The sequence below is a fragment of the Botryllus schlosseri genome, chromosome 5 (assembly GCF_051294905.1).
Source record: "Botryllus schlosseri isolate E-star chromosome 5, Bs_hap1, whole genome shotgun sequence".
Lineage (NCBI taxonomy): Eukaryota > Metazoa > Chordata > Ascidiacea > Stolidobranchia > Styelidae > Botryllus > Botryllus schlosseri.
The window spans coordinates 14,014,951-14,042,893 of NC_137240.1; the positions used below are offsets into that span (position 1 = coordinate 14,014,951).

Here is a 27,943-nt window from a genome sequence, read left to right on the forward strand (position 1 = left end):
GATCTGAAATTTCATGGAATCGTAATAATCGTCACATTATTTTTTCATCCACCCAAGACACACGCACAATGTACAAGACACACAATGCGATGTAATGAACAGATAGGGGAGAGAGAGAGAGAGATGATATTCTTTTTTCGCCTGCACCATCGAGATGCTTTGACGACGGAGTTGCGATACGGCCCCATGAGGTCATCTAGTCTGCGCCCCCGTTTTTTTCTCCTCCATGCTATCCGTGATTGCTGAGCGCCTAGCAGGATAGCTGCGGATACCAATTTTAGAGTCTTTGGTATGACCCGGCCGGGGATCGAGCCCACGACCTACCGCTCGAGAAGCCGGACGCATAACCATTACACTATCTCGCTCGGGGATGCGGAACGATCAGTTTAAGAGACCGCAACTGGTCGTTCGGCATCCTCCTATCTGTTCATTACATCGCATTGTACATTTATGTGTGTCTTGTTCAGATGAAAATATAATCTGACGATAATTGATTATTGTCGAAATACCTTAGAGTAGTATTTGAAATCAGACACCCACCTGGGCCTAGAGGCGATGAGGTACGCACATTGAATAGATTCGCCCTGCTGGGCGACCGGACTTGGTAATCTAAGGTTAGAAATTTGATAAATATGTTCGGGCGCAGTGGAGGAGAATACAACTGACGAGAACGTGTGAATATTCTGGAATCCTCGGACTCAATATGAATCCAGCTCCTCGCGATTTAGCGACATCTAGCGATTTTGATCCTTCTCGATTTGGCAAAAGCACTGAGCTATACCAATCCCACAAGTGGATTCGTAGATTACCATAACCATCACATTTGGATCGGTGAACGGAGTGGACTAGTGTTGGTGATTTTTGGGCTGCTACGCCATAGCATTTTTAAGGGTAAAAATCGAATCAGCATGGCTTCCCTTGGTGTTTCTGAGAGAAACTCCGCCGGAAAAGGCAAAGGACTTTTTGCAGATGTACATTTTGACGAGAAGGATGTTATACTTACAGAAGAACCGTTGGTATCTTGTCAGTTCTCATGGAACCGCACTTACAGCTATAGAGCCTGTGAATACTGCATGAGAAATCTGGAAACTGCCGAGGAATCATGCAGACGTTTGTCGGACGATGACAAAATTATCTTACCTTATAAAGAATGCTGCACTGTCGACAAGAGCAACCACACGAAATGTGAATCCTGTGATGCTGAGTATTGCAGCTCCCAATGTAAAATGAAGGCAGCAAATCAATACCACGCCACCATTTGCTTAGGAGATGCAAATCCGCTGAAACAAGAGTTGGAAACATTAGAGGACATGTGGAAACAGATCCATTACCCCCCTGAGACGTCTAGTATAATGTTAATTGTAAGGATGATAGCACTTGTCAAGCAATCTGCTAATAAGGAACGACTTGTAAAGAAATTTGACGCTTTTTGTAACAAGACCGCGAATGAGCGTCAGCAAATTCTTCATAAGCTGGTTGGGGAAAAATTCAGCAACCAAATAGACAATCTCAGACTGCAATTAAAAAATACGATTCAAGAGTATAGACTTGAGGAGTGGTATACGCATGATGGATTTCGTTCAATTCTGGCTTTGCTGGGTACAAATCAGCAGGGAATTGGTTCTAGCAGCCTGAGTACCTGGGTAAAAAATTGCTATGATCTTAATCTCTCGGAAGAAACTTTTTCTAAATTAGATAAATATATAAGCGACATGTACACAAAACTGTTTCTTCATGCTGGAGAATTTTTGGATTGTGATGGTGTTGGCCTGTATCCATTGCAAAGCCGCTGCAATCATAGCTGTAGGCCTAATGCGGAGGTGTCCTTTGAGCACGGCGATAACAAGTTGACGCTACGTGCAATAAGGCCTATTGATAAAGATGATGAAATATGTATCTCATATATGTGTGAAGGGGAAGCTGCAAGAAGTCGTCATTCAAGGCAGAAAATTCTATCGGAAAATTACTTGTTTTTGTGCAACTGTGACCGGTGTGAAGAGCAAGTAGACGATCCTGATGAAACCTCGAGTGAAAGCTCTGGATACAGTTCCTCTGATGATGATTTGTCCTCCGATTGTGAATCGAGTGCTGTGGCTCCTTGAATTTATGGTCGTTATATTTCGCAAACTGCACCACTTCATATGGACTATGGCAATTTCTGCACTATTTGCTGTTCTGGTGGAATAAATTGCTATGAAATTACTTTGAAAATTTTCTGTTTCGAACAGATCTATCGATTGTGAATCGAAATTGATACAATACGATACTGTGTTGAATATATTTAAAGATGATATACTAAGATCTTGTTATGATAAATATTAATGATAGTAGGCCGATTTCAATGGTAATGTCACTCACCATTCCCATGGGTGTATCTATTTTGCAGAGGTGGTCAGGAACGAAGTACTTCTACTTTTTGAAGTACTTGGTAGATTTTGCTTACTCGTACTACTTTTCAAGTCGTTATGATTTTAGACTACTTCTACTTTACAGTCTTCAGTTTTGTAGGCAAAAATATGCGTAGAATACCTACTTACTTACTTCTGAGCCACCACTCCTACTTCTACTTCAGTAGAAATTCTGGCGTTACTTCTCTTCTACGTCTACTTGAGTAGCGACCGTGACTACTTTGACCACCTCTGGTATTTTGTTAGTTTCGACGTAGATCATGCATCTTTTTGCCAATCCGACAACTATTCTTCTTGACTAGAATTAGAACTATAACTACACAATGTTTTCCAAAGTAGATTCACCAAAGAAGTAATAAGAGCGCAGAAACATGCCACAGATTAGATTACTGGCATTTCGCTCTAATAAGGCAACTGGAATTATTTAGTTATCCAATCTGCCTCCAGTAACTATTTGATTATTCTACCTGAGTAGCAGGTGCGGATCCAGGATTCAATATTCAGTTGCAAATCAGTAATTCGTGTTTTATGAGTGTTGCCTGCTGACAATCAGCGAGAATCGACTGTGCACAACGTGGCGCGATCTCCTGCCGATATTGGTATAATGGTATTCACTTGTACGCGAAATTGGTTCCTTGATTACTGTGCGCGCGATATCATCTCTGGCCTGAACAATCACGTCTCCAATATGTCTCGCGCTATAGAACAGTGGTTCGTAACCTTTTCACCTCCGGTGCCCTTTTTCAAAATTTGCTCAAGCCTGCCCCCCCCCCCCCTATTTTAAAAGAAAAAACAATGGGCAAGAGGTCGAAGTCCGATTGATCTGTTCGGGTTGGAACTTGAGTATTGGAAATATTCCGCGCTTGCATAGTGCCCGAGGACCACATGACTGATTAACGATGAAATAATTATATGTGCTATATTCGGGGTCAAATCAATGGTGTTATAACAATCATCGGATATGAGCTCTACCATCTGGTCCGAGCCCGTTGTACACATTTAACGTTCACCTGTTTATTTTTCAACGTTTAATAATATTATTGTTTATGTTAGGGTTACCATATTTTGGAATCAGGCAAGGAGGACACTTTTTCAAATTTATATTACCGGAGAAAAATCTTGAAAAAATGGTAAACTTTTCCCACTTCGCGGTCGGTTGACTAAAAAAAGTCAACTCTCCGGCTCAGCTCCCGAAGTACCCACCGCAGCGTTACTTCGGTGCTGACGTACGATATCTCGGTCGAATTTTGTCGTAAATGTGACCGAAATTCTCCAAAAAGGGGACATTTAGGCATCCTCGGGGACATTTTCAAATACCCTAAAAAGGAGGACGTATGGTAACCCTAGTTTATATACTTTCGAAAATCATTCAGTATGAGCCTACGGATGATTTGCACCCAATATAGTCGACGTATAGAGTGTGGAGTGGCTGTAACCCTCGAGATCGTCGTCGGTTCAAGAGTTATAGCGAGTGGATAGGTTATAGATCATTGGTACTGTGGAACGTTCAACGTGTCGGATAGCCCGTGAGGTATTATATAGCGAGTCCGTGGTCTACGGAGAGCGTCTTACTTACAAATGTACTTAACTGGCAGTATAGCAGAGATGCACGTCCTCGACTGAGTTCACACGACCATTGCCTTTTCCAAATATATTGTACGGATAAATCAAACAGTAGGTTTTGTATAACGCACGAGCCTCATTCTTATTGATGAGTTAATATTGATATGCATTTCGTTATGTACCAAGTACGAATAGAGGTCACGTGATATGATATTGTTGGCTAAAAAAAAGAACAATGAAAAACATGTTTTAAAAATGCTTGTTTCAAATTGATTTTTTGTCTTGAATGCAACCCTACATGTGAGGTTGTGGGTCACAACACGAAGCAGTATCATCCTTTATAATACGATGACGAAATATTATGACAAAATAATTTTGTAGCCCTCGAATACAAATATATTTAGTTAATCATTTTGGTCAAAAAGCTTCGAAGCATATTTATTGCACACAGCGCGATTTCATGTTACCAATGACCTTGATTACTGGGCGCCCTTCCGCAGGAAATTATACGCATGGTTTATAGAAATATGCATTTCGGCGTCGGCCATTACCCCACCACGTCGCACCAAGACACGAAGTTTCAGGCTATGTGATATATGCGACTCCGAGAAGTGTGCCTGAACGATCGGCAGGGAGAAAACCTTGACCGAAAAGGAATGCTCTTATGCTGACCGAAAACTTCGATATACGTATACAATACATATCTGTTTAATTGTCCATAGGCGCTTAATGGCTGGCTCTATATGTTCTTCCGGACAATCTGAGCCTCACAAGACATGCCATCCCACAGGGAAAAATATTTGCTAGTGAAGAAATGCCAATTTGAAATCGTTTATCACCCTATGGGGGGCGGGGGCTGACGAAGTGCTGTTTCGGTCCTGGTGGTTGGCATACAGTGGACCAGTCCGCCTGAGCCTGCAACACGCGGGAAAACAATGACGTACAATTGACTTTCTGCTTTCTTTCTCCGAACAGTCATCAGTCATCATATTTTCGTAATAATAAGGGTTCGATTAGCACGAGGCACGAAGATAATAGTAAATTCTATCATTACAGCGACTCACATTTGTAAAATGCAACACTAATTATTACCCCTTTTTCTTAAAGTATGGGTCGCAAATTGTTGGTCGCCGCGGTAACAGGGCGATCTGGAGATCTGTTTATATGCATGTCATATTTTTTGAATTTAATGAAAAAAAAATCTATTCGCGATTCGCGCAATTTCCTCTAGATAGTTTTTGCATGTCCGAGGTCACTGTGCTGGGTACAATAGCCAATAAGCGAGACGCACAGAAAATTTGGCCTGATCATGAAACGTGCCGACCTTTGTATTACACAACTTGTTGAGAATTTATTACAAGATTTATCCGACTGGTTTTCGCAGGCCTATCGGACTTCCTTACAAGATCAATCTTTAGGATGAGGTAGCCTTTCAGCTTATAACACGTCTGACTAGCTAGAATATCGATTCGCTGAAAAGCGTTGTCAGGCATCGTGCGCAGCGCATAGTTCAAAATAAAATGAAGTTCATGATCGTGATATTTTTGTTGCGTTTATACTAATTTAATTAATTATTACTTCTTTTGTGTTACCATGCCCATCGCCCATGTTAGTGAGCACGGTGTCGTACTGTCGTAAAGTTTTATTAACTGTTTAACCTATTTTATCTCGACTCATTGCATTCTTGCGATCCGCGGCCTCTTCGTAATTTGAAAAGTGTCCCGCGATCCGATTTGAGTTGGCGACCCCTGCACTATACAGTAGGGCTCTTCAAAAATGACTTTTTTTCTCAAATCGTACTGGCTACTTGATAAAATCGTTAGGTTACCTAAGTTAAGCCTACACACAAAATTTGGTTCAATTCCAGCCAGTAACCGCTTTGCTACAGGAGAAGAAAGTTTCTATTTATTATATGAAAATAAATAATAAAAAAAATTTGAAAATTTTCTGTTCACCCCATGGAAGTGTTAGGCTGTCTATAGAAACGATGCTCACCAAATTTGGTTCAATTCCGACCAGTGGAAGCGGAGTTATTGCTGTCGAAAACTTTGTATTTTAATAAAATAGTATTTACGGTGAGCACAATAATAATAAATAAGCAAAGAATCGGTCACCGTAAAAACTATTTTATTAAAATCCAAATTTTTCGACGACAATAACTCCGCTTCCACTGGATGGAATTGAACCAAATTTGGTGAGCATCGTTTCTATAGACAGCCTAACACTTCCATGGGGTGAACAGAAAATTTTCAAATTTTTTATCATCATCATCATCATCATTGGTTTATTAGCAATTTTATCAGTTCAATACACCACAAAAAATGCGATACAATGAAAAGAAAGGAAGATGTCGAAGCGACTAGGAGTTGTCTGTGGAATCGGACACCCACCTTGGCCTAGGCGATGTAAAGAGGAGGCATGCACACTGAATGAAAGTAAAGAAGATAGTATAGAAAAAGGAAGCGACAAGAAATAGGGCGGCATGTCATGGGAAGCGAGATCGATAGGTCAGTCGTGGTCCGGTAATCTTGAGGATGGACTGTATCTATTTAGTAGTAATTACTTGTATTTCGACTTGAATGTGGACATGCTCGTCGACTGCCGGATGGCCGGCGGGATACTGTTCCACACATCAGGTCCGGCATATTTGATAGAGCGATGATCTTTTCGGTCGATCATATGATATTTGGACGACGTGGACGCGCGTGTGTTGTACTTGTGCGCTTTTGATTCAGAGGTAAAGAAGTCATTGAAGTATTCGGGGCAACGACCGCAGTGAAACTGATACATAAACTTGGCGATTTCTAGTTTCCGCATATCTTCTATGTTTAGGACGCCGAATCTCTTCAGCAGCGACTTATCATTTATTTTTATATAATAAATAGACACTTTCTTCTCCTGTAGCAAAGCGGTTACTGACGGAAATTGAACCAAATTTTGTGTGTAGGCTTAAATTAGGCAACCTAACAATTTTATAAGTAGCCAGTACGATTTGAGGAAAAAAGTCATTTTTGAAGAGCCCTACTATACAGTTCTCCTGCATGGCTGAAAACACTTTCCGGTGAAGCTGATGTTGCAGGTAAACAATAAATTAGATTAGAATTAATATTAGAGTAGGGCCTATAGAAACATTTAACAAATTATAGATTAAAATTAGGAGCCTATGAGCATTTCACAAATTAGATTAGAATTAGAGCATAGAAACATTTCACATTTCGCTCTAATTGAGTGAAATTAAGAGAAGTAGAATCATCTAGTCCAGTGGTTCTCAAAGTGGGTGCCAGCTCCCCCTGGGGGCGTGAAGGGGGCGCTGGCGATGAAATAGGGCGGTAGAGGGGGCGCTGAGAGCAAATGGGAGCGATATAAGCTTAGAAGGCAACTGCTCCGTAGTGTTGAAACGGTTGATAATTAAAACAGCAGTCGAAATGCAAAACCTATTCACTCAGGGTCGTCCGTCTCTTTAATCATCTGCACCGGAAAAGTCGATTGTTACTTGACAATCTTGATCCTGCCATGAATGGACTAATTTAGAAGTCGGCAGAATCCCTAGAAAGCGTGGTTCACTGTGTGGTGCAAGGACTACAGAGAATTTGAGCAATTATTGGTCACTACAGGTGTGATGGTTTTTTGAGAGAAACTGCCTTGTGTGATTTTAATCTCTGCTTCAACCGATCGTGGATTTATCCATGCACAGTGCTGCAACCGTGGCCTTCGATACGACGTTCTGATTTCGAGAAGCGATATCCCTGCTAGGCCTTGACGGGCATATTCTCCAAAATTTATGAGTGTAATATTTTCGTTCTTATCAATAATGAAACCTGATAAAGACGATAACGGCACTGCCCGGATTCGGTAATAAGCCCGTGATATTTCACTGAAATTTTGCGAAACATGAACTGTTCCAATTCTTAATCTTGCATGAGCCACCGGTCCAGCTCGAATACCACATTTTGACGGAGAAGCATAAATCAACCATCTTAGAAAACTGCAAAAGGATATGGTGGTTTGATTCCGGGATATATTCGAATTAGACATTCCTTACCGGATTATCATTGCATTCTGTATTAAAGTTTCCGAGCATGAAATTATTGAGGAACTGATTACATTGTAATGTAGGTAGAATAATTTTGAGTTTAAATTGAAGCTCAATATCTCGGATCAATCGTCTTGGATAGAAAATGAAATCAAATAGAAATAATCTCGCCGAAGTCGAGTTAACCTATTTTTTGTCGTTGCCCTTCCCCGCTCATATTTGATATAACGTGTCTTCAGTACCGTGGCAAGGTTTCTGACTCACATCAGAAACCGACTTGACAGTACGGGACTCGGAGACTGGAGAAAAATCAGAATGAGATTGCTCTTATCAAAACTCAAACCCAATATGACGAGGATGAGGATAATAATAATACACCAGCTTGATATGTCTCGTTATAAGCTGTAATAAATGCAAAATTGCATTCATGGGGAGGAGGGGGCTGGCTGGCAGTAAATTTGTTGTCCAGGTGGCGGTGGCTCAAAAAAGTTTGGGGGACACTGATCTTGGCCAAGTCTGGTGCCGGCCAGGGCCACGCATAAGCTACGATAGCGGGCCGAATCAAATGTGTAGACTGTTCATGTTCATTGATCAGCGACGTGCAGTTTTATTTCTTAATTGAAAGCAGTGAATGCCATTGTTAACACATGTTGCTAAGTGGATGCGTTAATAACAGACTGCGTTCCTAGCCCTGTGTGGCTTTTAAAATACCCTTGCTGTTTTGCCACACTCTTGCCGAGAAGAGTGTGTATTCACACTCAAATAGCAGAAAAGGGTGGTACAAGAAAACAGAACCTAATTCAGAATTAAATCGCCGTCACAAATTCTGCGTGCCTATACGTAGGCTACATGCGTAATGGATTATAATGTTGTACTCGATTTACGCCGCCGTATAAGTCTAAGGTAGGTTCTGGCTTCGGTGTATATTCACTCCTTATATCAGGGTGGTAAACGGGTGTAAATACACACTCTTTTCGCGTGACTTCGCTAGCAGTTCCGCATCACCCGTGAGTATGAGTTTGAATCAGTGACGTGCGGTCCAATGAGGCACTGCCTCACCTGCCGTCTGGTTGAGTAAGTGAAAATTGTAAAACCCCTCCATGAGTCGATGATTATATTAATGTTACACATCGATGTTCATATATAACTAAATTGGAACATTTTTTCACCAAACATCATCAATTTGCATCATTATTATTCAAAAATACAGCGCGAAAGGAGAGGTGAGGCACAGGTGATAGGCACGGGCGGGTCGTGCCTCACCTGCAACAATGCAATTCATCATAAATAGCTCGGAATTCTTAATAACTGGAATCAATGAAATGCTATAGTCACACTGATTCCGAAAATCTAAATATTAACAGAGTCAGAGCATCAGAACCCCCAAAAATCGCCAAGGAAGGTGACCTTCGCCTTTATTACAGACGGTCCGTGGACATATGAGCATGCGACATTACAGCATGCGAGACTTCGGCATGCGACAAATTGGCATGGGACACATGAGCATGTGGGTTAAATTACGGGTTGGGGGTACGTTAGGATTGGATTTATGGTTGGGTTAGGGTTAAGCTTTAGGTTAGGTTAGGTTAGGCTATGTTTCGGGTTAGGGTAAGTTTTGGGGTTATACAGTCACATGCTGAAGTGACGCATGCTGATGTGTTCCATGCTGAACTGTCCTTTTCCATTGTGTCGCATGCTCATATGTCGAGCAACCATTACAGACAATGCCATCGTAGAGAAACAATGGCTAGGTGAGGCACAGACGAGTCTTCTTCATGCACTATTCGCTAACAATTGGACAATCGAAACCGAGTGAAACGCGCTACCGATTTCGGAATCCAACAGTCTTGTAGGAATTATATAAGATTGAAGCGACGGCCAATGCGTAATGCGAAGCCAATACATTCCATTACTTATTACGTAGCTGTTATGTATTTTGCACCCATAGCTATACGTTGAATTGTGGTATGTGATAGCCATTTGCATAGGCTGCATTGTCGTTGTTTGTGTCCTTTATGCTGTGTTCGACTGCAATCCCTTTAACCGTTAATTGTGGTATGTGATTGTGATAGCCATACTTACAAAGCCTGCGTTGTTGTTTGTGGTAGTGGTGCCACTCCAAAACACTAGATCTAGTGTATTTTGACTTGACCTAGTGCATTTTCTTTCGAAATTCAGCAAATCTAGTGTTTTTTTACTGAATAAAATTTGTAACTGAGGATGCTTTTTTCATGTTCTTCGAATAATTTATACCGGAAGGCCTACTTGAAAAGATAGTAATTATTATTTGTCTAAACATGCCCATTTGGAACAATAGCGACCAGTACTACATGTAATATAGAATGTGAAATTACAACGGCTACCAGTGTGCGAAGAAAATGCTCTCTATACCCGCTGCTGTTGTTATTCACATTTCAAGTCTCTTTACGTGCGTGTTGTTCTTTTGTATGCGTGTGGGGGGGGGGCGTATGCCTCACCAGCCATGAACCTCACCGCACGTCACTGGTTTGAATGTGTATACATTGCATGATTTTTCTCTTACTGCCGACTCAAATTATATTCCTTGAACACGGAGACCTGCTCGCTGCACACCATAAACTGAAATGACCTGTTCACATCAGTGGCCCAGTAAACAATATATCTAGCGCTCCAAATCATTGTTGAAATGTCGGCCTTCAGTCGCATCCCTCATTGCTTGATATAATATCGTTTGTGAGCGAGGATGACCGCTAATCACACGCCCTGATTACATTCTTTTACGAATTAGGATTTGGAAACTTATGACGTAACAGTTTAAAGTATACACTTGGCAACAAACAGGATTTGAACTTGGATATGACAACAGGACTTGCATCCTTTAGACCAGTGCTTTTCAACCTTTTTGAGCTCCGTTCGCACTTTTTTTGTAAAATAAATTTCATTCGCACAAACTAATCGAAAAGTGTTATACAAAAAGAAGATGAAGATAGGCCTATTTAACAATAATTGTTCAGATGTGCAACAAATAAACGAACCAAAATTTTTGGCCGCGGCCATTTCTTTCAGAACGCAACCGTAATGGAGCTGCAATTTATTGGAATTTCTACAAGACCAGCTGCCGCGGCTGCTTAACCCGTTACATGGCACGATATCGTCACCGTCGCACTTGCTCGACGCGATTAGGCAGTCACGCAGAGAACGAATTTTAGATAGTTGTCAGCCGATGTTATGAACGAAATGGGTCTAAGTTTCGTTTTCTGCGTGACTGTCTTATCGCGTCGAGCAAGTGCGACGATGAAGACATCGTGCCATGTAACGGGTTAAGCAGCCGCGGCAGCTGGTCTTGTAGAAATTTCAATAAATTGCAGCTCCATTACGGTGGCGTTCTGAAGGAAATGGCTGCGGCCAAAAATTTTTGTTCGTTTTTACCTTCAATTTGAGACCACATCATTTTTAGAGCGCAGTGCCCCTTTAAAATCTGTTCTGCACTTCTATCCAAAATATAGCGTATTTTTCGCGAGTGAAAAATGCTTGCTGGCAGAAACCGTTTTTGGGAGCTGACACAAAGGTCCCTCGAGGCTCCAGTTTGTCGAAAGAAAGAAAAAAACCACGTGTTCGTGTTGAGGCTTTTGCCTTATGTCTTTTGAACATAAGGTGCAAAACAATCAAGGAGAGTAGGCACATTAGAGCTCGCTACCTGATGATACGTTGCTCCAACTTCTGTCTCGCAAGTTTATGAGAAGAGCAAATAACTCACGATACTTTGTGTTCTACTCTACTCTATCTACTCTATCTAACTTGAGAATTCATGACAGTTTAATAACGGTAAAGCAGCTTTTAGACTACCACCGAAATCTGAGTTTTTGTGGCATCTCGCGATCCGAGCCTTAGCTATGAAAAGGATTTTTTTAATATTACAGTTGTATGCTACGATTTTACTGGCATCTATGACATGCAGAACGAGCACACCACAATTCCACCCAACACAGCTCTACAAAACATGTCTGACGCACGCGATTCCAAATTAGGGCGAAATAAATTCCTCTGCATATTGCAGTTGTACTACTGTCTACTCAGATTGCAAGAACGGGACTATTCCGTGCCGACCACGGAGCATATCCAATCCATCTCGAAAGGTTTGGCCATCCAGCATCGGTCATTTTTAGACCGAGGGTTTGTCGCCGCTTATGTTTTTGGCGCCGCATTTTATCAGCGGTTTGTTCGCCAAAACTTTACGATTACGTCTTCATGTGCCCCAATGCAGAAGAGGTTGGCCTCGAAATGAATGAGTCTCATAGGCCTGGACTCTCTCGTTGCATACCCCTACACTAGTTGATCTCAACGGTCGGACAAATCTTATCATGAATTCTCACGATAAAGCAATATTTAATGCGTGTCTCGCTTATTGGCTACAGTACCCAACACAGTGATCTTGGATATGTAAAAACGATCGCAGGATTCTTTGCAATAGATTCAATAAATATTACATACATATTAACAGATAGCTCTGGCACCGTGTCGATCCAAAATTATAACCTTTGCGGTCCATACTTTAATAACCCTTGAAGGGGTACAAATTTGCGTTACAGTAACTTGCAAACGTGAGTCTGTAATGATGGTATTTACTACTATCCTTGTGCCTCGCGCTAATCGAACAGTTATTACGAAAATATGTTGATTGTTTAGCGAAAGAAAGCAGAAAGTCAATTTGATGTTATTTTTCCAGCCTGTCGCAGGCTCAGACGGGCTAATACACTGTATGTCTGCCACTATAGAGTTTATAGATATCTATATACTGTCACTACACCAGCTTCCAAATCCGGCTTTTGGTTACGTAATAATTATAGTGTATGAATATTTATTCAATACGGCTTATGAGAGCTACGATTAGTGGTGCGCCGTATTAAGCTTTTACAATTGCGTCGCAACTACAAATGTTACACTGATTTTAAATTTCCTATTAGGTTTATTTGAATTTACACGTTAGAAAAGTTAGGAATTAATCACGACTTTCATTCGCACTTGATCCGGATTTTCATTCGCACTATTCGCACCACCTTCGTCATTCGCACTGAATTTTTTTTCATTCGCACTAGTGCGAACCGTCACACAGGTTGAAAAGCACTGCTTTAGACTACTATATTGGCTTCATTCTGCACGCTCATAATTAAGTCGAGTAGATATAAATGCAGCGTCACTTCTACTTGACGAGCAACGCTAACGACTCAAAGCGCGAATCTTCTGACTTGATATCAATCCTTATCTGATAATAGCCTATTCCATTTACAATTCCATGAACTCTCTCTTGATAATAATCCGAATTTCTTATACCGATTTTGGTTGTATAGTACCAATGCGGCAACGAATATGTATAGCCTCCCATAGTCCAGGGATATCTATATAACTCTAGATATCCCTGTCATAGTCTTCGTCACGTCTCCGATTTTGCAGGCTATTCTTATTGACTATGCAAATGCATGTATTCAGTATTGTTTAATACGCTATTTTACGATAGTTGTTGGTCAAGGTGAAAGCTTTATTGATTAAGAGGTCGATCGTTTCGACTAGCTTCTTAATTTTTCGTTATATAGCAATATTCTGGTGTTTAGAATCAATGAGAATGTTGATAAGCAATTGAAACGATTGATAAACGAAACGCCACTGGATTTCGATATGATAAAAAAAACTTGATAGAGAGGGACAAGATGAAACCAAGTCGATTCAAATCGATCTCTGCTATTCTTCAAGCTATATAGGTACAGGTACATACACCTCTCGTTCTACATACTTGAATTATTTTTTCACAGGCTTTGAAAATGGCTATTTCCTCTCATAATTGAGTAGAAATTTGCGGAATAACTTCTAGTTATATGCCTGAGTACGAAGAATGTCCACGTTGACCCCCTCTGAACCAAATCCACGATCCACATTGACTTAAAGTGCTAATGGACCGTGTGCAGTGTACACTGATACAGAATGCAGAACATGGAAACGCTGGCAAACAATTGAAATGGAGATACGTTTGTCGGCACAAGTGCGAAATTGATTTATGAAGATGCAATCCGGTCATCTCAAACGCTGGATAGGCTAATGGATAGGCTGTCGGCTGTCGAGTAACGAGAAAATAATATGAAATGACAACAAATATTGAATTTCTTAGTTAGATAATCATTATTAACTGGAATGTTCTATCAGGATCGAAGAGAATCAGGGTAGGGACATACATAAATAACTGCCAGTCACGTAGCTTTGGGCTCTGGTTTAGATAATCGCAGGGTATCAGAAAACGATACTCTGTAGCCTCGTCCTTCTTGGCCACAAATGCATTATGGGTGCGAGGATATCACGTGATCTTGTGATCCATCGCCTCCGCCCACCGTCGGATTAGGATGCTTTGGCTCGCTTATCGCATATCTCATAAATTTTCCCTTATTCGGGTAATTTGGTGCCACTGTAACCGAGATAGCTGTTGCAATCATGATATATCAACTACGGAATGGTGTCTCTTTCCAAGGATGTAGCATGAACTATAAACTACTGGAAGGGTTTGTCTTTAAATCATGTTTCGATCCATTGATGTTATCATATCTGGGATCTTATTCGATTTGAAACAGTGTTTTCTTGTCTCAAACAAACTAGATTTCGATCACTGAAGGTGTTCAACTATATTGCAGTAAGCTTTGACGGTTTATGCGTAACGAAAAGAGTGAGGTTGTTGATTGAAAGCACTAGATGAGTCGTTAGAGCTTGGTGAAATATGATGTAAGAGTTGTCTTTGTATTGTGTTTAGGCTATACTACTTGACATTATTATACGGGCATCAACATTCTTATTTTTTCATACTGTTGGTGCTATTCAGTATTACCATCATTGCTTTGTTGAGCATTCTTGCATTGCGTTCGTAATCCTACTAATTGTAATTTTCATTGCCTGTTTATAAAATCATGCACATTCTTTTTTGTATGGTATGGCACTGTACTTCACTCGAAATAACTCAGTTCTGTGTGTAGGGTTAGGCAGGTTACTTTGGCATTTATTAGATGCAGTGATATACCGCGACTGGGTAGGGAATGTATCAATCTTGGAAAGTATGTTGAGCAGTTACCCCTATGGAATCTTGGTTCATTTTTTGAAATAATAGTTTTTCTGCAGATAATAATCAAGTAACTAAACAGAAAATTCTGTGTGACGTTGCCACCAATTCCACTCTAAGCAATTAAACTACCGTAACAGGTTACCTGCGTGATTTGTGGAACAGTGACATACGGTATAGGTCGCAGTATAGAATTTAATATAGCATTTAAAGTTGATTCATCCAGGCTCAATACCTCTAGCTCTTCATATTATGTATAGTCATAAAAATAAGTACCGTATTAACGAAAAAGCAAGTTTATTTTGGCTCTAGAAATAATGTGTGGTGCGTTATTTCAGAATTAGACAATCATGTATACTACAGTAAGTTTATCCTCCAGCAGTGGTTTCTTGTCTCCCAGAGAATCATCGCATCCCACATGTACCCAGTTGCGACATTATCTGACATACGCCTATTGAGATGAATCGGCTCTTCGCAACCATGATTTTGACGGTGTTGAATATTTTCTAAGCACATGTGTCATTCGGTATTGATCCTAATAATTTGATTCGGTATCTGATTGCATATCACAATGTTTGGAATATGCCTGTCCTGAATGACTTGGTGACTAATGACTTTTGCATTGATGCTGAAGTTGTGTTGTCAGCAGTTCCCCATCAAATCGGAAAATCAATACTAGAATACTGACTAGTCATATGCACAGAAAAAGAGGGACAAACCCATTTTAATGAGGTGCAAAAAGCACCAATTGAATTCCTTCTACTTCATTCCATGTTGCTTCAGTCTAGTGTCATCTATGGGATGTTAATGCTTTCCTCGTATCCCAATTATCCCATTTTAATCTGCTATCACACTGCTAGTGCCAGAACAATTCAGCTAATTTTCTGTCATTTGTGTATTGAGCTGAGTGTGCAATGTAACGACAGTGTTGATTGTTTGAGCAAGTGTGATGCACATCTAAGTTTTCATCGGAAGATGGATAAACGGATTAGCAAACAATTTATCTTCTGTGTAATTCATTCTCCTATAGTTTGCTTCAAATTGCGGCATCACAGACCCGCTTTTAACCATTTCAAAAGATTGGAAATCTTAAATCTGAACCTGATCATATTGAAAATTCATTCCCGTCATACCTGTTTTAGCAAGGTCCACCCATGTCAACCATGCTTGAAAGTTGCTAGCCTGCTTCAGCAACACGTATTTGATGAATATCGGGTCAGTCAAGGCTGCAAATCGAACGTCTGCGTTCTGAATCTGTTGGTGTCCAAGTTGATCTTGAGATGTTTATTATGGCGTTGAATAAAATACTCTTTAAGACATAGTAGTAAATATTTTAGTCAATTGCACATCAAATGCAATACAGTCATATCGGTTGATTTATGTTTTATAAAATTCTGTAAACAAACAAGGTACCGTGATGGTGGAGCCGTCCGGCTTCTTGATCGATAGGTCGTGGATTGAATACCTGGCCAGGTCAGAGCAAACACCTGATTTTAGTAACACTGGTGTCTATGGCTTCCTAGCTAGGCGCTCGGCATTACCGGGATAGCATGGAAGGGTGGTGCAAGACTTAAAAAGCCTTACAACGCTAGGCCTATTCTGCACCTTCCTTGCCCAGTGGCATATGCGCATCACTCATCAGGCACTAATGGTATGCTGTGCATATGCATGTATCCTGTGTATGTATATCATTAATTGGTTCATCATGCCGCAAAAACATCAAGGGCCAAAATATTCACCGTCCTATTCCTGTGTCATTCGTTTCAGTTGATCACGATTAAGCCATCTTCTTAAATACACATTCTTTTCACTGTAGCCTTGAAAATGATTGATTCTGCTTTGCAACATGTTGCAGATTATCTTAGCCAAATCTGTTACTCTATCAAGTATTCTTAATTGCAAAATCTTCGGGAAGTTATTCTTTGCTTATCTACTACCCCCATTCATTATTTAAAATTTGATGCGGGAGATGCGTTGTTTCCTTGAAGATTTATGATCTATGAAGATTACATTGAATTGGAACTCATAATTTATACATCTGTATTTCATTTGCACACATAGTATCATTCACCTCGTGGAACGGTATTGGTTTTCTACCTGGTTTTTCTTATTATTAGCAGAGAATAAAACTGCTCTGAATTTAGTGTTGATGTTGTGTTGAAACATGATGGAAATGTTTACGTGTCTTTGTGTGTCATCAATATCACTATCTTCTATCCAAGTTGAAATTGATTTGCATTGCCGCAACACCTATAATTTTCATTTTAGAGTCAAATGGAACACTCTTTGGGAATTACAAAATGCTCCTTGTTTTAAAATTCTAAAGTAGCATCCATTTTGAATCGCATGTCATCATAGTTGATATTCTGCAGTCATTCACCAAGCGCACTACAGACATTCCTACTTAATGGGGTATCGACTGTACGTTGATGATGAAACATGGTGAGCAGTGAACATATGGCACCTCATTGAAACCCGTGAATATTGTTGTATTGATGAGATTAGTCATTCCAATCACAAGTAGACGTGATTAATGATGTGGTGTAGGTGAAGGTTGCCTGTAGTCAAAATCAATGGTTGCTGGTTGCAAGATTGAGATCTGCGTGTTCCTTGACTTTTTTTATATATCAATTTACAGAAATGTGCATTTGATATATCCAGTAATATTGGTGTTGAAAATTTCAATTTCAATTGATTGAGTGAAACTTGATGCCCTTTATGCAGTCCTGCTTGTTGGATGATATAGTGATCATTGTATGTTCTTCCTTTGATTTAACACCAATTAATAAATAGAGGACACAGTAATAACGATGTTGGTGCGAGCTTGATATTTCACCCCTTTCTTGACACCTTCCAAGTTCCTCCACCTCCCATTTCATGATTGTTTCCAAGTCTCCGTCTCCTGCTAATATTTGATTCGTAGTCTTGTTTGATATGGATGCATTTGAGGATGAATGGTTATGGTTGTATTTGTTTCGCGGTAAACACAACATGAGATTTGCTAAGATGGATTCTGTTAATGGGTCACTAGCCTATTTATATCGCCACAGTTGGAATTTTGGCGAAGGTTTAACTCCTTGTCTTACTTCCATCGCTGGAGGAGAGCTTTTGATTTTTACTATGGTGCATTCTCTCTAAATTTGGTGTGAGCTATTGTTTTTTTTTCCTATGTTATGATAATGTATATCAAGCCAAAAAAATCCTACATGTATCTTTTGGAAGTAACCTAATTTTTACATACGAGAAAAATCTCCTTGAGTTTCTGTGAATTTAATATTTGCTTTAGTTCTTATATCTTGGATGGGAGGATACGCAGACACATGAAACTCACAGCCTGTCATTCTAACAGTAGTTACCAGGGTATTTTGCAGGTTGGAATTTGGCACTTGGTTTAGGATTTAGCATAGTAAATGTAACAACTTAGGCGATTATTTTTCAATAATTTTTTCTCTGAAATTTAAGATTGATCAAAATACTTTTCTTGACAAAATTTTGATAGTGAATAGCTCATATCAAGTTATGCAATATTATGTAAAAATTCATATACTTCGCTACATTTTTGGATGGTTAGTCAGTCAATCAATTGTTGATATTTCAACGTTTCAAAAGAACCACGAGACTGCGATTTAAGGAAATTGGTACGAACTGTCTGTCTTTGGGAAGTGACTTGGTATGATTAGAGAAAAACATTGTCAATAGCGGGTTGTTGGCTGGCAGCACTAAAGTTTCGCGTATATTTCTGGTGACACACCCTGTTGCTTCACACGGACAGTGTTGTCTACATCACAGTTGTTCATCCAGCGGTTTTTGATACAAGACTCTTTGTCTCGGATTCAGACTCAGATTTGAGATATCGGGGTGAGCTTCTTTAATCGCATATTGGAATCTCACTACATTTTTGAGAGATTGGGCAATGGTTGCGCTTTGCTCTCGCTCGGTTTGCCAACACATCCTCGCTGCAAAATAAATTATGACATGCGTTTCGAGGTGTGTTGATCATCACCCCACATTGTCGTAATTATTAAACTATTAAAATAACTTGGGAATCACAGCAATTTGACAATGTGCCATCTACAATAGTATAAAGTAGAGTGTAGGGTCTGAGTGTAAAACGAGAAGATCTCAGACAGCGCAACCTCCGTACCAATTTTTGGACCTAGCGTTATAAGTTTGACGTTTTTTTGACACATCAAAATATCGCCCACGTGATAACTGTACTATTATAAAAGCAATGCATTATTTTTGTATTACCGAATTGAAAAATCAATGCTTCACCAAATATGAGCGTGAATTGTGATGCAAGGCACTTGGTGAATTAGAGTTATTTGATAGAGTAGGGACAAATTAGGATTAGGGCAGCCAAGTGCCCAATTCACTCGTGGTAACCCAAATAGCACAAATGGAGCATCTTGGATCAGTCAGTATCTGTAGAGAATATGAGTGTAAATGGGTATGGTCATATCAAATATGCTAAATATAACTATTGCACAACAATTGTTACAACAGATGCAGATTTCTAGAAGCAAGTGTGATAAAGATGTCATTTAATCAATAACAGTTGTAAGGATCTAGTAACATACCAAAGAGGATGTTTTGGACGTAGCAGATGTTTTTCTTGTATGTATTGTTTATGTATTGATATAAGAATACTTGTTTTTTTACTATTCAAATGCCTTGGCTATCTTGATGGATATAATCCAAATAGGTATGTCAAATGTGAGACTGTTGAACCAGTCATTGTCTCATCCTCCCAAGTCCACAACAAATGTTTGTCATGAGGAGTTTTTGATTAGTTGTAGATGCTTATATATTTGCCTTTATATTTAGCATATCTAAATGCTACCAGAATAGCTTGTTAGATATTTGATGGTTCTCATGAAATTTTCCCACGCTTTTTGTTTTCCCTATAGCTGCATATCCCATTGCTAGGCATTGTACTAAGATCACGTTAATTGTGTTGATAGATTAAATTGCAGTGATCCGCCTTACTTAAACCTGACCAACCCACCTCAAAGCTCTAGGATATGCTTGTTTTTTGCATGAACGCTTTTGCTTGAAGGAATCTGTGATGCGTACTTGAGCTATTTATACCTGGATAGAGGAATTTAATGGTGTTAGAGTCGTTGGGTTCGGTTGTTTTCCCCGGTCCATTCGGTTGTTTTCCCCGGTCCATTCTGGTGACGGGTAGTGAGCAAGTTAACACTTACTAACTCTGTCATATTTTCTATTAGTTTGCATAGCATTTGGTTTTGGGGATATCAAGATAGGTGATCTTGGTGCTGTGTTGTGTTGAGTATGAAAATATGTTCGGGAAACTTATATGTTGAGGAATGAAGTATTAGCAGCAATAAAGTACTGTGTCGTCTTGAGAGAATTTCATTGGAGTATCAAGTCGGTTGAGCACTGTGAAGATTGAAACTTGGATCATTTGTTGAGGTAAATCTGTTTTCATTGTAATAGCTGTGCGAACCTGTCTCCAAATTAACTGTTTTTATTATAAAAAAAATAAATGAGAATATTGATTCAAATTGAATTGTTCGTTGTAACATATTTGAACCAGACATCAGTCGGTATGTATCGATTTTCAGGTTCCTTGTTTCCATATAAAGCAGTGGTTTTTAAACTTATTTGGACACCCTCCCCCCCATATGATACTGGAATATTTCACGCCCCCCCTCCCCCCCCCCCCCTTATCGTCTTATCACCAGATCCAACCGGAATTCTGGCAACCCCAATAGATATTTTGATGGCATGGAAGGGAATGACTGTTATAAATAAGTAAGTATAAAGATGAGGCGCGCGAAAACATTTTTCAGTTGACCGCAGCTTCGCGCCCTCCTTTAGATACTTTCACGCCCCCCTGTTTGAGAACCACTGATATAAAGTGTCTTCAGATGCAACAAAAATTTTGTTGGTTGATCTCATGCTGACATAATTATGCCAGTGTTACTGAGACTAATTCACTACTTTGTTTTTACGAGTTATCGTTGATTCTGAATTTTTATAATCTTATTCATTTTAGATCGTTCCACTTTACCTTGAACTGCTATGTCAGTTTACATTGACAAAAAAAGAAATAGAGAATGATCTCCTTTGTCATTTGACCTTTCCCGTGTTAGGGTTGCCGTAGTGGATCAATGAGCCGTGTTATAGTTAAGCTTGTGGTTTTCGTGCTGAATGCCCTTCCTGACACAATTTTACCCATTGTTCCAGGCTTGGGACTGTCACTGAAAGTTTTGCTTGTCAGTAGGCTCAGTTTTAGGGTGACAGCAGTCGGTGAGATTTCGGTCCGGGCCTGCAGATTGTGGGACCACTAATCACTGAGCTACTGCGGCTGTCGAAGATATAGAATGATGATGTAAAATTATTGACGATGAGGATTGAGGAAAGTTTAGATTGCTTCTATTATCCTTCATTTGTGATTTGAACACTACTACCTCTCCGGGCTTCATATTTGCCGATAAATGGTTAGCATGAAAGCCGCTTGTGATTTGATGAATCCTGTATACTTGTCTTGATTATTTACTATTTTCATTCGTTGTAAAAGGTATTCAACATTCACTTGGATGATGGATTGTCTCGGCTGCGGCCAACCATCGGATCCCGGTGATCCCAATCAGACGATGGTCAATAAGCAGATTGAGGCAATTCTTCAGAAAGATAAACAGGAATACAGAAGTACCCACAGACTGCTTCTGTTGGGCGCTGGCGAGTCGGGAAAAAGCACGATTGTGAAACAAATGCGCATTCTTCATGTTGACGGCTTCAATGAAGAGTGGGTAACTTTTCATTATGAAATTGGAGATGAATATTTCAGTTTTATCATCTTGCTACAGCGAGAAGCGACAAAGAATACTCGACATCAAGAAGAACATTCGTGATGCGATGGTGGTATGTTGCATTCTGGCGATGAAGATTTATCTAGGATTGACTGTTTACCAACACTGAAATTGCAGGCTGTCACCAGCGCAATGAGAAATCTCCAACCTCCTATTGAACTCGCGAACAGTCAAAACCAGGGCTACGTCGAGTTCATGCTTTCAGAGTCCATTTCGTTTAAAGAAGAAGATGACTTTACCGAAGTATGTTCATGTTGCCAGGTCATTCTTTATTGTCCAATCAATTGTGCTTTATTGTGATATAAATATTTTCTATTCCATAGGCATACTAATAATATGCATGCATGCTACACTATAGTGGTTGTTTGTAACTAAAATATAGTAGTATTTTCAGTGCATGATGCTGGCAGCCAGATTCTCGAGAGCACATCTATTTGACCGTTCTTAAATACTCAATGCTATACTAGTCGTGGTTCATAGCCATCTGCTGTGTTTCTGCATGCACACGGGATGTGCCTTCTGGAAGTGTTATGCAGTTTGCATGTTTATTCTGTGCTCCTTATTGAAAATATCCGAAGCCTTGCTGACTGATTCTGAGGAAGATTATGCAACCATTATTACACGACAGTAAGTTGATATCGCCTGTTGCAAGATTGGGTTTACCTTGTAGCTAGGTTGAAAGCCTGACATTAATTACTTGCAGCTAGGATTAAAGGCTAGTAATGTTATACTTGCACTGCCAAGATTCCTAAACGGGCTTCGATTAGAACTTGGGACACAAATTTTGATGCAACAAACCTGAAGGCGTCTTGTCTTGCACGTCAATTAATGATCCAGGTTGTTGGACTGGTGTAACAAGAGAGAGATCATTGATGATATCCGTTATTATCCAAAAAAGCCTTGATCTCAAAACGCTGTCAAACAGCATACTGGCTATATAAATTATACCGTTTTGTGATTTCCTATTTCACCTGTACACATCGTGGGATGAAGTCAGCACTCCTAGCTGTCCCCCTACAAATTATTCTGATTGACAGCACTCAGCAGAGAGCGTGGCTCTTACTAGCAAGTAATCCAATTCATCAGAAATTTGAGGGTGTCCAGCCTGCTTGCAGATTCCTATCTTATGTATTCAGTGTGCTTGAGCATATTCATTGAAAAATTTCGATGCCTGTTTCTTCTCTACATTGGTCATTTCTCATTGGATATACTTGCCCTGGGGCTGGTTTGTCTGCATTTTCAGTCAGACCTAGTTGCCTAATATTGAGAATGCTACCAGCAGGTCCAGAAGCTAGAATAGGCTATATGAGAGTTTTTCATCCTATGTTGAAAAACCTGATGTTTTAAGCATCTGTCATGTCATTGTCAGCAATATAATTGCAATTTGACATACACAGTAATTGTGATGATAATCTGAGTTTATCACACCATTTATGGCACACATAAACAACAAACCACCCTTCTGAATAGTATTTTCATACTGAAATGAACCCGAATATTTTCGGCTGACACTCTATGCGATGAATCAATCGATTACGAAGCTGCGCCTTTCGGTGCGGTGTAGCTAGGTGCAATAATGTCCGTCAACATTTCGAAGTAAGGCTATTTTGGACCTTCTTTTGTCTTTTGCAGACCTTTTTTGATAAAGTATCCAGTTTATGGAAAGATCAAGGTGTTCAAAGATGCTACGAGAGAAGTAACGAATATCAATTAATAGATTGTGCAAAATAGTGAGCTCAAACTTGTAACTACCCCGGAGACCAATGCTTTGAAAACTGATTTTTTTCCGCAGCTTTCTTGATAAAGTCGATACGATTAGAAGAAGAGACTATTCGCCCTCGGATCAGGTGAGAGAAATGCGACATCGGCACTCCGGTTTAATTTGCTGCCGCCACTTCGTTTGGTAGGGCTCTCTAGATGATGTTTGCACAAGTTCCCATCAGCCCGCCATGCTTTGACCATGTCATGTTTTGGAACACCTCTTAGGGAATGTCACATCTGTTTACTCGTTTTATTAGTTTTCGGGAAGGACTGATGTGTGGCCTCTTTCAGGATTTTGATCGTTCTAAAAAGTGGCAAGTGGCGTAGAGTTTGTGTGAAAGGGATCGGGTTTTTGGCTGCCTGTATTATATCATATATACGGGAAATTCCATTGCTCTCGGTCTGCCGTTAACCGGCTTCCTCTAGATGTGATGCAATTTGACGACAATGATCGTGTCCATTTGTCGCATTTCAGGACGTTCTCAGGTGTCGAGTCCTGACCCGAGGAATTTTTGAAACAAAGTTTAACGTGGATAAGGTTAAATTCCAGTAAGTGCCGTCGTCGGTTTTGCGATTTTTATTGTGTCGCTTTATTTGCTCTTAGGCTGAACTGTGTCGTTGTATGTCGCCCGATTTTTAGTGCTTTGAAATGTGTTTTTCATTACCTTTCTACCTTCGTTCGATGTTGTGAATCATTAACCGACGACTTCGAGATGCTTCTGAAACTTTGTGGCAGTCGCTTAACCGCGGTTGTGTACTTTTCGTTTGGAGACGTTTTGTAGCTGTTTATTGGTATGATTCGTGAACCGTTCGTTCAGTCCTGCGGATACTTTGTTATGACAGCATCACCCATAATAACACTGTGACGCGATTTAAATATAATACCTTGTTTTGAAAGTATGTTCGACGTGGGCGGGCAGAGGGACGAGAGAAGGAAGTGGATACAATGCTTCAACGGTTTGTTCGATATCTGTGCTAGGACTAGCATGAGGAGCGGGTTAACTTTACGCCCGCTTATTTCAGAGGTTACTGCTATCATATTCGTGGTCGCTAGCAGCAGCTATGACATGTTTCTGCGCGAGGACGCGAGTCAAAATCGTCTGAAGGAAGCCCTAGATCTCTTCAAAAACATCTGGAATAACAGGTGATTGCCTGATCGGCCGAAATTCGTCCGCGCGCATCCGACGCAGCGCCGATCATCACCGCGTTCGGCTGGCGTGCGTTTGCTGCGCGCGCGATCGCTATAAATAGCGTTCTATAAATAGCGCGGCCGAACAATGACGGCGGCGAGGCACGCGGGAATGTGGAAATAGCCGTGTATGTGTGTGCGCTCGCGCGTGCGGGAGATCGGATTTCGTCTGTGGTCAGACGACGCCCGTGCGTCGAGACGTAGCGGGTGTTTTATTAGTGTTCTTCGGCGGGTTCCTGGTTTTGATCGAAGTTTGATGGGTTACGAAAATCTTCGACTTCTCTTTTACTTCCGAGAGTGTTTATGATTTTGGACTCTATCCACTCCAACTCTAGGAATAGAATGCTTGGAAATGGCTACTTGCACTTATACGAATACACTTCAACGTAAACAGTGGCTACTAGTTTTAATCAGAGGTAGTCCGTTTCAAAGTACTTGCACTTTTTCGGGGTGCCTTATTGCACTTCCTGAGCAGCATTCATGCAGTTAGGATTTTAGTCTACCCTTCTGCTTAACCGTTTTCATTTTTAAAGCTGCACTAGGCCCAGAATACATAATTTTCACTCGCCCGCAAATCGCTACTTCTGTTAGTGTAGCAACAATGACTGCTATTCGCGTTTCGCGTGTGACGCCGCACCGAACTTGTGCTTATCTCCCGGCAGGTGGCTGCGGACCATATCCGTTATCTTATTTCTCAACAAGCAAGACGTCCTAGAGGAAAAAGTGAAGGCCGGGAGGTCGCGTCTGCAGGACTACTTTCCCGACTTCGAAATTTACCGCATCCCGCAAGACGGTGAGATACTTTGCGGCTGCCCGCGCTATTTCGGCCGTTGCGCGCGTAGGCGATGTTTTGCTTCCGCTCTGTCCTCTCGCCGGCGCTAAAAATAGACTGCGGGAAGGGTGAGCAAGCCCGGATGTGTTTTGCCCATCAATTATTCATTTCTTCTCTGCCGGCGCGCCGTATTTTCGCGTGGGCCTTGTGTCTGGCGGCAGTTTGCGGGCGGCTACCTCGACCCGTTGCGTTTACGCGTAAATGCGGAGTGTCCGGTTTAGTATGTTACCAATTTAGTCATTTCAAAAGCAAGATTGCAATAAAATGAAAATATAGAGGAAGAGAGTCGAATTGGTTTTTCATCCGAACACTCACCTCGGCCTGGAACATGCAATTAAGAGGCCTGTACGTTGTATTGAAAATGACGGAGAAAGATGTGTCAGATAGTGTTCATCCGGTACAATCTGCTTCGCTGCGGCGATGCTCGACGCTACACCGGCTCGAATTTAATTAATTGTAACAGATCCCCGGGTGATTTGAACCGATTGTCGCCGGTCGTTTCGAACTCCGATCAACGCGAACATTCCCTGCTTTTAACAATAATTAGCTGATTGCTCTTTGATTACGCGCGACTCACGCCTGGAATTAGGCTCTCCCGCGAAACGTTTAGCGTGCTCGTAATTATCCGATTACTCGTTTGAACTCGTCTTGACCTCCGCCGTGACTAATCCTATTTTTGCGACGCAGCTCCTCATTCGGACAGCAACGAAAATCCCGAAGTGACCCGAGCGAAGTATTTTATCCGAGACGAATTTTTGGTGAGTATTTGGCTGTATTGAGCTTTAAAGTACAGTCATTTTATAATATATGCTCAATTATTGCACATTTTAAAGAATTTAGAAGGCAGATCGCAAATACTGAAGCGAATGGGTGCGATTTGTTTTCCAGAAATTAAGTCAATCGGGAGAGACGCGCCACTATTGCTATCCGCACTTCACGTGCGCGGTGGACACCGAGAACATTCGCAGGGTATTCAACGACTGCCGGGACATTATTCAGCGTATGCACTTAAGGCAGTACGAACTGTTGTGAGTTTGTCCGGGTAATAACCGCCGGGAATAACGGAAGAGGGATAATTGTACCGGAAGCGAATAAAGGAAGCTGGTACGGACCAGGGACGGCCCGGGGACCGACGGGGGACACTCGCAGGCTGACTGAGTTTCGTTTTCTTGTTGCCTTCGAGCGGCGACGCGAGCCAGCGCGCGCGCGCTCTATAGAGAGTTTACACGGTACGCAACGCGCGCGAGAGAGCTGCAGAACCGCACCTACCTGCAACGCGAGCGCTTCGTCCGACACCTATTACCAACTGGAGTTTGATCGATTAGTTTCTTTTCCTTTTCTTTTATTCAAGAATAGTGACTTAATCTATATATAGCCGTTAGGAATCTTCTCTCGAGTCGTTGTCACCGCGGGCGTGACGCGCGCGCGACGAGGCCGGAACGACGGAATTGACTCTCTAAAAAAAGCGGAGGACGGTTGTTGATCACGTAGTGGCGTGCTATATTGCAATCTGCTAATAATATTTTTCATGATTATGCAAAAAATTTTATTTATAACGGGGGTCTTGTTGTTGCGCCGTCTTCAGTCGCGATCGTTGTTCTTTCACTTGTCAGCATGCGTGTTACCTTCCGACTCACTGTCTGGTCAAGTCGCGGCGACAGGCGTCTGTCTGTCGGGGTGTTCACGCGAAAAATCCGGGTCGGCAAGAGCTTGGGTCGCTTTCGATTTGCTTTTCTACTAAGTTACTTTTCTCTCCTTGGTTGCGTATCAATGCTATGGTTTTACCTGATTCTGATTTCACTCTTCTGTACGATCTTCGCGGGGGGCTGCCGACAGCGACGCATCGCCGGCCGGCAGCGTCCCGCCGATGTAGTGAGAGGGTGTAAAGATAGCTTTATTGGTAGTTCATTTTGCTTGTCGGTCTGAAATCGGTTGGTGAGAGACGGACTGGTTTCAGCGAGTATTTATTATGTTCCTTTTTGTCCCCAGGCTTCGAAAAATTTGTTTTTGTCGTATAATATATTATTTCGTTTCTGTGGATCCCACTGTTCGATAATGGCTCTATTTGGATCAGTGTAATTGTCGTAATTTTAGATGAAAAATAACTATGTACAGTGTGATATATTTACCTCGCCCGGCGAAGTAAAAAGGTGGGTCACGCGGAATGTCCGGGCGTGTGGGGTGTTCAGGGATGTCAGTACCTTGCTTATAGCCAGATCGTGCTTCCAGACGAGTTTTTCAGTACA

At 41.1% G+C, this 27,943-nt stretch overlaps 2 protein-coding genes and 1 long non-coding RNA gene across 3 annotated transcripts in view; 2 read left to right on the forward strand and 1 right to left on the reverse strand.

Annotated features, from left to right (window-relative positions):
- LOC145439151 (uncharacterized) overlaps positions 1–27,943 on the reverse strand; it is a 168,417-nt gene that overhangs the window by 112,154 nt on the left and 28,320 nt on the right. The window lies entirely within an intron of this gene.
- Positions 909–2,202, forward strand: LOC145439131 (protein-lysine N-trimethyltransferase SMYD5-like). Its single transcript, XM_080316610.1, has one exon. It carries the CDS (start codon positions 909–911, stop codon positions 2,100–2,102), a length of 1,194 nt encoding a protein of 397 aa, XP_080172736.1. The 3' UTR covers positions 2,103–2,202.
- LOC145439132 (guanine nucleotide-binding protein G(s) subunit alpha-like) lies at positions 14,288–27,862 on the forward strand. Its single transcript, XM_080316611.1, has 12 exons — positions 14,288–20,512; positions 21,624–21,851; positions 21,913–21,967; positions 22,033–22,158; positions 23,548–23,645; positions 23,708–23,762; positions 24,152–24,225; positions 24,575–24,633; positions 24,700–24,820; positions 25,528–25,658; positions 26,385–26,455; positions 26,586–27,862. Exons 2-12 carry the CDS (start codon positions 21,643–21,645, stop codon positions 26,727–26,729), a joined length of 1,143 nt encoding a protein of 380 aa, XP_080172737.1. The 5' UTR covers positions 14,288–20,512; positions 21,624–21,642; the 3' UTR covers positions 26,730–27,862.

Bases quoted from the DNA above. Each gene is read 5' to 3' on its own strand.
- LOC145439131 (XM_080316610.1), top strand. From the start codon at position 909: ATGGCTTCCCTTGGTGTTTCTGAGAGAAACTCCGCCGGAAAAGGCAAA.
- LOC145439132 (XM_080316611.1), top strand. From the start codon at position 21,643: ATGATGGATTGTCTCGGCTGCGGCCAACCATCGGATCCCGGTGATCCC. The intron at 21,968-22,032 runs GTATGTTGCATT...CTGAAATTGCAG, and splicing joins ACATTCGTGATGCGATGGTG to GCTGTCACCAGCGCAATGAG. The intron at 23,763-24,151 runs GTGAGAGAAATG...GTCGCATTTCAG, and splicing joins ACTATTCGCCCTCGGATCAG to GACGTTCTCAGGTGTCGAGT.